This window comes from Primulina tabacum, chromosome 18 (genome assembly GCF_025594145.1).
Source record: "Primulina tabacum isolate GXHZ01 chromosome 18, ASM2559414v2, whole genome shotgun sequence".
NCBI lineage: Eukaryota > Viridiplantae > Streptophyta > Magnoliopsida > Lamiales > Gesneriaceae > Primulina > Primulina tabacum.
This window is the reverse complement of record NC_134567.1, coordinates 30,723,353-30,733,381: the sequence shown is the minus strand read 5'-3', so window position 1 is coordinate 30,733,381 and position 10,029 is coordinate 30,723,353. Positions and strand designations below refer to the sequence as shown.

At 32.6% G+C, this 10,029-nt stretch overlaps 2 protein-coding genes across 2 annotated transcripts; both read left to right on the top strand.

The window, feature by feature from the left end:
- The first annotated feature begins 3,792 nt into the window (after positions 1-3,792).
- LOC142533250 (NAC domain-containing protein 30-like) lies at positions 3,793-6,975 on the top strand. Its single transcript, XM_075639939.1, has 4 exons — positions 3,793-3,872; positions 5,179-5,337; positions 5,970-6,241; positions 6,380-6,975. The coding sequence occupies exons 2-4, from the start codon at positions 5,181-5,183 to the stop codon at positions 6,851-6,853; spliced, it is 903 nt and encodes a 300-aa protein (XP_075496054.1). The 5' UTR covers positions 3,793-3,872; positions 5,179-5,180; the 3' UTR covers positions 6,854-6,975.
- Positions 6,976-7,750: 775 nt separating this feature from the next.
- LOC142533139 (beta-amyrin 6-beta-monooxygenase-like) lies at positions 7,751-9,655 on the top strand. The gene is made up of 3 exons (XM_075639787.1): positions 7,751-8,747; positions 8,835-9,022; positions 9,110-9,655. The coding sequence occupies exons 1-3, from the start codon at positions 7,805-7,807 to the stop codon at positions 9,407-9,409; spliced, it is 1,431 nt and encodes a 476-aa protein (XP_075495902.1). The 5' UTR covers positions 7,751-7,804; the 3' UTR covers positions 9,410-9,655.
- The last annotated feature ends 374 nt before the right edge of the window (positions 9,656-10,029 follow it).

The following is a 10,029-nucleotide window of genomic DNA, read 5'->3' as shown; positions in this document are numbered from 1 at the left end:
ACATAATTATATTTTAAAAATTCTTTGGATAATATATTTGTTATTTTTGCTTGTAATCTCGATCGTTAGTCTGAGCTCATTGATCTCTATCTTTCCGTTACTATCATATAAATGAATTCAATGATTTTGTGCCCAAAGTGTTCAAACTAATCGATTCCCCGCAATTTAATCTCTTCAGGCTTTGTTCATATATATGTTTGCACCATATATATATATATATATGCACACACACATATACATATACATATACATATCCAATGAATTAATTAAAATGATAGTGCTTCCTTTTTCTATATTCAATGTTCACATTAGAAACCGGATTCAAGAAAATCCATGCTGCGTAAAATCGACCGCCCTGAACTTTACATGATGTATTCTGGTGGAAAATCTGAAAGTTATAAGTTTGATCAGTACTGAATCTTGAGCTTGAAGACCCCATGCATATATATTGTTTTCTGCATGTGAAGCAAAGTTCAATTGGGGGCATCACCTTTTCGGACTCGGAAAGGGCTATAAAGATCGATTAACGCTGCAAATCTTTTCGCACGATGTGTGGATTGCTTAGCAAACTTCAGGGCCCACATCTGTCTTAATTTAATTAATTAAGAGGGGTAATCAATCAAAATTTAAATTAAGGAACAATTATTTTTTTTAGTTTTTATTAATTTAATTGTTTCTGTAGTTAATATTAACTCTGATGTTCTGTAAAGGTGAAAAAAAAGCTGATTTCCAATTGATGGAGGAAACAATCATATTTTCCCAAGAAAAAAATTTGGAAAATTTCATTTTACGGTACGAATAATTATTTGCTATTATTCTTATAACTAATATGCAGAAATTCTGATTTGTTTTGGTTTTGTCTAGACAAGATCGAGAGGTAAAGTTTGCATACTTTGGACAAAAATATATTTTCCGGGAAGAGTGATCAAAATGTTGAAAGTTTCCTAGCCATATTCTGCATGCTAATGAATGTGGAACCATGCATATATCCAAAAAAGGGTTTTCTTAATTGAGAATAAACTTTAAGCATTGATATTTGATGGTATTAGGTGACTAAAACAAAAGTTGATATAGCCATGCGTAAGAGAAATTCATGAGTTGAAACTAACACTTTTCGTTATACTTTTACCACACTTGTCAACATCGATTCCGAAAGCTCACTCTAGCCTCTCTATTGATTAGAATTGATCTAATATACAAAGCCCTAATGGTCCAAATTCATTAAATTTTTGTAGGGTTGGGGAAATTTTCGTGCTACCCTCAGGGCAAATGGTTGGTATCTGTTCTTGTATGTATCGTGTCAATATATATATATATATATATATATATATATATATCCAAAACTGGATCCAATAAATGATCTTTTGACACGCATGAAGAGTGTGTGTGTATTATATGTATAAAACTGAACTATCTTAATTATTAGGTTACATGGTAAAAGCAAGTCATTCTTTAATGTAGTTAATCACACATTTTTGTAATTAAGTTTATGTATCCGTACTCGTTAATCCATTAATTAATCTTGCACTGTCTAGGTTTTTTGTGAGAGAGTTTCACGAATTTTTATATGTGACACGTGTCAACCCTACCGATATTCACAATAAAAAGTATTAATACTCTTAGCATTAAAAGTAATGTTTTTTCATGGATGACCCACATAAGAGATCCGTCTCACAAAATACGAACAGTAAGACCGTCTCACAAAAAGTTTTTACCATCTTTCTTTCAAAGTATATAGTAATTTTCAATTTATTTTTTTAATTATAAAGAATAGTGACTCAGGTTTCTTATGTACACAATTTCTTACTTCGATATTACCAAAAAATTAGGGGAAAAAAATAATATTTCGGTGGTGAAAATTAGGTACCTGTAAACCTCCAAATCCAATGGATAATTAAAGTAAATTTGTAAAACTTGACGAGGAAGTTGCCTCAAAGTTAATATTGCGTTAGTTAAATCTATATCGCTAAATTTTTTAAATTGCTTAATCTCAAACAATTATGGACCACACTAAGTAATAAAAACTTTAAATGCTTAAACATTTGTATTAATAATTTTATATATCAGGTTGGTCGGGTCCTTTGTCTAAGCTGCCAATTTAATATTTCATTTTATTTTCTTAAAAAATAATGATATTATAAAACAGAGATTAAACAAATGACTGTTGCTTATTATCTCTTGAGACACACTCAACGCAAGTAGATCGGAGTGCCGTCGAATATAATAGAACGAGATAAAGTTTTAATTAGATAACCAGTTCCAGTTCAGAAACGTGTGTGTGTGTGTCTATATATATATATATATATATGTTGTGTAAAAAATTGAATTTCGAATCATATTTACTACAGTTTGAGCTCATACGTCGTTCAGTTTGAAAAACATGTAACATTTTCAAATAATTGTTTTATCTAATATTTGACCTAAATTTATGGTATATATTTGAAAATTTCTCGCTAGCATTTAGAACACAAATGATTAGGTTTTGGAAGCAGACAGCTGGGCCTATTCCACGTGGCCATGTATTACTGGTGCCACTGTGAAAGGGCGGCGCAACAAAGAGACGAGGTCCGCGGTGGTCTATGCCTAATTTAAATTTAAATAACATTATTGTAAATCATATATGATATACGTATACATTATAAACAACATCATATATATTTTCAAATAAATAATAATAACAATAAACAACAACATACATATATATATATATATGTTTATTATTAATATATTATTAATAAATATTTTTTTGAGAGTATACTAATGACTATTTCGCTATTGATAAATTTACAAAATATTTAATTAACTATAGAGACAGTAAAAAAAATATTGTCATCTTAATGTAAATTTGCATCTTCAAGTGCTATATCTACGAATTTCAAGATTTTGATAAAATAAAATCAAAATTTTATGTATTCTAAACTTTTTTAGTAATTATTATTTTATGATCAAAAAAGCATATGGTTTTAGGTTGTTGCTTAAATAAATGAGGCAAATGATTATCGATATTTATAATTCAGACGAATATCTGGACAGAGATTAGTATTACTCTGAAAAACCAAAACCTCAGGAATGGCGTGAAATTTAGTGTCACGCCGCCGTCCAAACAAGCCTTTAATTTCATATTAAACTATTTATTTATCTGCCCCCTACACATCACGCGTAATCAATAGTATTTACATATTTTCAAAAAAAAATTATGGATCGAGTGATATAATTCGCAGAATATTAGGTTAGCTAAAGATTTATTAGTGTGTATCAAAAATAGAGATTGCGGATTCTGCCGTAATAAAAAAAATAGTATGTACATAATATTCCTTAAAACAAAACGCCCACTTTTAACATAGCTAATTAATTATCCAAATAGAACTAATTATAATCTTATATCTATACATAATTTAATACACTTTTTTGTCGTTGAATCTTGAATTTCATTCAACCAAAGACCTAACACCGCGACTATTTCAATTGGGAAAATTAAAATATTAATGTATAATTTTTTTTAAAAAAATAAAATTTGATTCCTCTAAATCTATTGAGTTGTCCTCTCGTCCTTGTATGATCTTCACCCTTTTATATTATAATATAATATAAACAAATTTTTAGCGTAGGCCTTTGGGAGTATAAGAATAATTATAAAAATTATAGTATATTTTCTCTATTTGAAATTGCTTTATTATTATATGGTATAAATAGACAATACGCGACCCTATCACCAACAACATTTGATGATCATACAATTCAATAAATTATTTCATTCCCTTCACTTCACCAACCTATACCTTTCCACTCTTGTATAAGTCTTCCAAAACTGATTCAAATAGCTCTCCCTTTCCTTTGCCGAGCTGATCAAGAACATATCGATCGATCTGCAGGTTAGTGATATATTTTCTTGAAGAAAGGATATATCATGCATGAACTTTTAACTTCATTAATAATGAAGTGATTCTTAAATTTCATGCTGCATATGGTTAACGCGATCTCGCACCTCACGTTTTTAAACCCAGTCTTGCTAACAATTTTTGGGTCAAGATTAAATCTATGATATATGTATATATATGCAATTGATGTCTCACCAATAGAATAAATAGTTTAGTGATAATCTCCCATAGGTTTTTATTTATTTTACATCAAAATATTGGATGTTCTTTTTTCGTTCTCTTGGTAAACTTGGAGAGTTCAAAGCCATGCCTATTACCGAGCTATATTTAAAGTAATTAAACTAGTCAGAAAGTGATTAATTAGCACCTTAAATCGCTCTAACATGGAAGCTAATTAGCAAATCGCTTCTTATTCTTGAAATAAGCTAGGGGGAAAAAGTTTAAAATTTTAATGAACATGTGCTATTTCGATCTCTCGTACTCTTATGAGATTTCTCATACACTATTACTTGTATTATTTTATCCCTAAAAGTGGTTTTTTTTTGCATTCCCAAGACTTTCAAACTTAAGTATCTAGAATCCTGAGTATCAATTGAGAGAAAAGTATAGATAATACATTAATTTATACGTTCAATGATGTTTCCCAATTCATAAATTATGGAACAAGAATTTCGGATGTGCAAAACCCCATATCCACTATTAAAGAAAAAAAACATGTAGTGGAATGCACTCAAAGAAAATGAACATGCCCATTACTCTCAAAAAGTCCATTTTTACGGCCTCTGCTTTTGTGTTCTATATACTTCGTCTAAATTCAATCACTAGCCAATATATACATATATATTTGTACCCATTAAATATCAAGGTATACATATATTTTATGCCCATCATCAAGATCTATAATTAATAGAATGTAAATGAAATTCTATTTTTTTTTGTAAAAAAAATATTTTACAGCAAGTTAATTTGATGATCTCGTTTACGTGGATCGCTCTCGATTTTTCAAGCTCGTGTAGGAAAACATTTTTGGGACCATATGTTTTATGTCATTCCCTTATGCTCACGAATGGATGGATCATATGAAATGAATCATGGCAAATTCACTATACATATATATCGCAGTGTTGTGTGAATTTCACTCTCTTCAATTTTGTGACCTTTTTCATTAAGGGGAATGTCTTTCAAAATTGAAGTAACTTCACAAATAACCTAAACAAGAAAATATATATCTATAATATCTTCCTTGTGCTTGAAAAACAACATTTTTATTAGTAGCTATATCTTTGCTTCTTTGTGCTAGGAATGGAATATTCATGTATACCTCCGGGCTTCCGATTCCACCCGACAGAAGAAGAACTCGTCGGCTACTATCTCAAAAGAAAGATTAGCTCTTTGAAAATAGATCTCGATGTGATAATTGAAATTGATCTCTATAAAATGGAGCCTTGGGACATTCAAGGTACGTTGATTGAATTTAACTAGTGAGTGAATTATTACTGTGATTTATCCCTAAATATTCTTAATCAAGAATCAAATCTCATTTCCTTTCAGTTTTTTTTTTATTGGTTTTTGAATCGGTTACCAAGATATGGTAACAAAGCCAGTGTAATTAATCAAGAAAACTGTGAATGTTTGCTTTTGTTTAATTTTAATGCTTTAGGAAACTAAATAGATCGGAGAAAAAAATTCGTGGGATGAATTTGTCAGGTAAATAGTTATGTTTGAAATTTTTTTTCAAGGTGATTATATATTTGCATGTCGAATAATAATGTATTATTTGTTAATAAAATTTTATAAATTATAATTAAATTTGTATTTGTGTGAATAATAACAAGGAATGAGATATTTTAAATTATGAAATATTTCGTATTTTCTTATTGGGTTTTTGATGAAACCTCAACCAAACTCGATCAAATATTTAATTTATAAATTAATTTCCATTTATTATATGCGTGATAATCACCCAAAACCCATCGTCATCCATGCATGTTAAACTTCTAACATATATAGTTTTGTACGTAATCCATATTCAAAATTTAAATCTTGTCTAGCAGCTTGAAATTAAAACTAACGAACAAAGCTACTGATCAGATAAGTGCAAACTGGGACATGAAGAACGGAACGAGTGGTATTTCTTCAGTCACAAAGACAGAAAGTACCCCACGGGGACAAGAACCAACCGAGCAACGACGGCAGGTTTCTGGAAGGCCACAGGGAGGGACAAGGCAGTGCTATCCAACGAAAGAATCATAGGAATGAGAAAAACATTGGTGTTTTACAAAGGACGAGCTCCCAACGGGCTAAAAACCGATTGGATCATGCACGAATATCGCCTCCAAACATCTGAACATGGACCTCCGCAGGTACGGACATATGCACTAGAAATTCTAGGCACTCTTATATATAAAATATTCTCCTGATGTATATAGCATATAGTTAAATTTTAATTTAAAAAATATTAAATGAGTGCTGATATATAATCTGATAAATTCATGCAAAAGGAAGAAGGATGGGTGGTTTGTCGCGCGTTCAAGAAGCCGAATCCGACCCAAAACCAACGGTTTGAAGCTTGGAGCAACCCTAATTACTACACCAGAGACACCGCCATTAATCACATGAATATGGCAACATCATTCTCGGGCACTCCAAGTAGCAGCACTATTTTGCATAATTGTGGGACAAGTTTTCATCAGTTTCAACAAGGAACAAATGCAGCTGTCAACCCTTTTGATCAGAATCCGATGGTGGAGCTTCCGAAGCTCGACAGCCCTTCGATTTCTACAAGTTTTCCGATGACAAATGATTTTGAGCACGGGGTCGCAGAAAACGAAGGGTTCGAAGATGAAAAAATGGAGTTTGGCAACCGTTTTAACGATTGGAAAAGCTTTGATAGAGAAGTAAGTGAGCATCCCTTATCATACGAAGACGCAAGCTTCTCATATACTGATGCATTTGACTGCTTTCCTGGCTTGTAGCTATATATATAGAATACATTCATATATAGAATTTTACATTCTTGGAACTGTAAAATAATATAATATGCTTTTGGCAATTCATTATTGAGAATTAATATATAATTCGAACAGTGTTATGGGCGGGATATTCATTCTACTTTTTATTTTTTCGCTGTAAGAAATTGTGAACTTTATATGTTTTGTTAGAGCTGTCTGATTGAATTATCAAGCAGAATTATGAGAAAGAAAACCAACAAATTAAAGGAAAAATCAGAATAAATTTAAATTACAAAAAAAACCCATAATAACATTTTGTTATTCCAAAAATCCTTATAATATCTAGTTTCCAGTATAAGATTAATTTATCATTAAATTTTTCGAAATTATTATTATTTTCTTGTTTTATGTGGGAAAAAGAAAAGAGAGGACAGATAATAATAAAAAAATATTCTTTTTTGTTAATTATATGTACTTTGAGAGGTTGAATTGAGTTTGGAGTTAGCCTACTGTAAAATTCCATTCTATGTTGTTTTCTCGTTATTTATATTCTATAGAATTGAATATTTAGTCGCTTACAGAATTGGAAATTAAAATAACACACCGGTTAATATAATGTTGTAGATAAATTGTCGTCACTTGAGGTAAAAAAATATTCAAAAGTCGATTCTTTTTAATTCTTTAATAAGAAAATATTCCAAATTAATGTCCATCTGTCTTAATTTATTTATGGATGTGCATAATATAATTAGCCTCTTGTGTGATTCCATTACATCTAGATATATGCTAGGATTTTATCAGTACGTACATGACGAGAAGACAAACTAGAGGATCGAAAGTATACTTGATTTTGTCTGGTTACTCTCAAATCCAAATTTCTTGAAGCCTAATTTCAATCCAATCTTATAAATGAACCACTTCTTTTCTCCTACTCGACAATACTAATTAATACTTAACTCGCACGTCAAGAGAAAAATGGATGCCTTTTTATCATACATGATCCTGCTTGGTCTTCTTCCCCTCTCGGTTTATATAGTCTCGTTCATTGGTAAAAGACGTTCCGGCGACACGAGCCTCCCTCCCGGTACAAATGGCTGGCCAATGCTAGGAGAAAACATGGAGTTTGCGCTTTTAGGCCCTCAAAAATTTGTCAAGGATAGGATGCAAAAGTACTCCCACGACGTCTTCCAGACGTCGTTATTAGGAGAAAAAATGGCCATATTTTGCGGCGCACAAGGCAACAAGTTCCTTTTCATGAATGAGAACAAGCTTCTCACTTCATGGTGGCCACAGTCCATGAAAAAGGCTCTGTTGTTCCCTGAATTTGTTGAAAGCAACTTGAAGGAAGTGTCGGCCTTGAAACGTAGCTTCCACCACGATATTCTGAAGCCTGAAGCTCTTAAACAGTACATCCCGGTAATGGACGAATTGGCCCGTCAGCATTTGGATCAAAAATGGATCCCTAATGCAGTGGTAAAAGTGGTGCCACTAGCAAAAAAGTATACATTTGATTTAGCCTGTAAATTGTTCTTAAGTGTGGTCGAGCCTCACAATATAAAGAGGTTGTCTGATCCATTCACACTGGTGACAAATGGGATGTTCTCTGTGCCATTGGATTTTCCAGGTACGGCTTATAATGGCGCGATCAAAGGAGGGAAAATGGTACGAGAGGAGCTGATGAAGATCATTAAGAAGAGGAGACAAGAATTGATTGAGTGCAAGGAAAGTGAGGGTCGAGATTTGTTGTCGAAAATGCTGCTTGTGACAGATGAAGATGGCCAGTTATTAAGTGAAATGGAGATTTCTAACAATATCATTGGTTTGTTAGTGGCTAGCTTCGAGACTACAAGTTCTGCGGTCACTTCTGTCATGAATTATCTCGCAGAACTTCCCCATATTTATGAAGAGGTTTTAAAAGGTAATGAACATATATGTGACAGATTTAAGAATGGTTTGTCTCTCTATTCAATTCAAGGCATAAACTCATAAATTTGTCTTGTCGCAGAACAAACGGAGATAGCAAATACAAAAGGACCCAATGAGCTATTGACATGGGAAGATATAGAGAAGATGAAGTATTCTTGGACTGTTGCACGAGAATCGCTCCGTTTGATGCCTCCTGCTCAAGGGGCTTTCAGAGAAACAACAACTGAGTTCACCTATGCTGGTTTTACCATCCCAAAAGGATGGAAAGTAAGTAAATATAATCCAAACTCACGCGTCAAATGATTTTATGATACGCTAATCTTATACTAGATTCTAATATTGATTGACGTGCAGACTTTTTGGACGGTGCATTCGTCGCACAAGAATCCTAAGTACTTCCCGGATCCTGAGAAATTCGATCCATCGAGATTTGAAGGTAGTGGACCGGCTCCTTACACCTTTGTACCCTTTGGTGGAGGACCCCGAATGTGCCCTGGAAAAGAGTATGCTAGGCTAGAAGTGTTGGTTTTCATGCACAATGTGGTCAGAAGGTTCAAACTTGAAAAGGATATTCCGAATGAGCAGATAGTGTACTATGCTTCGCCTACACCAGTTCATGGCCTTCCTATTCGCCTCCATCCTCATGAAACATAAACCCATTCCACTCTCTGGTTACTTCAACGGTATAATCTGCAATAACAGAACTCTGAATGTAATAAAGAAAATAAAATATTTTGTCTTATTTAAGTATTATTTTCGTATGTTTCTGATAAATAAATGGCAATCCTCGATCGAGTACTTGTGTTCATTTAAATTGTCTAGTATCACAGTTTTTCCCCGGCTACACAGCTAAAGATAACTGGAGGATTTTTTTTTAACAAATGCACATGGAATTGGACGATTGAGTGGAACAATTATGTAGTAAATATTCGACGGAAAAACACTCGAACAATAATCTGGTAAGTAGAGAAACAATTGTCAAACAGCAATGCACCTGAATTTTTTTTCTCTTGAAAATGTAAACCATGGCAAACGAATACTACTTCGGACAAACGATGTGCTGCATAAGACATAGGAGATTAAAACCAAACACAAGAGACATGGTCACCCATAGATAGCCATGTGCAAGGAAGCTTACTGCAAGATCAAGAAAATAATAAAAGTGAAGGTGGTGTGGCTTGTAGTATCGGCAAGGAATGGTTTGTTAATCTCTTTTTCTTTCGAACAATTGTAGTCTGTTGCTCTAGAAACCTTTCGGTTTCTTTACTAACTTA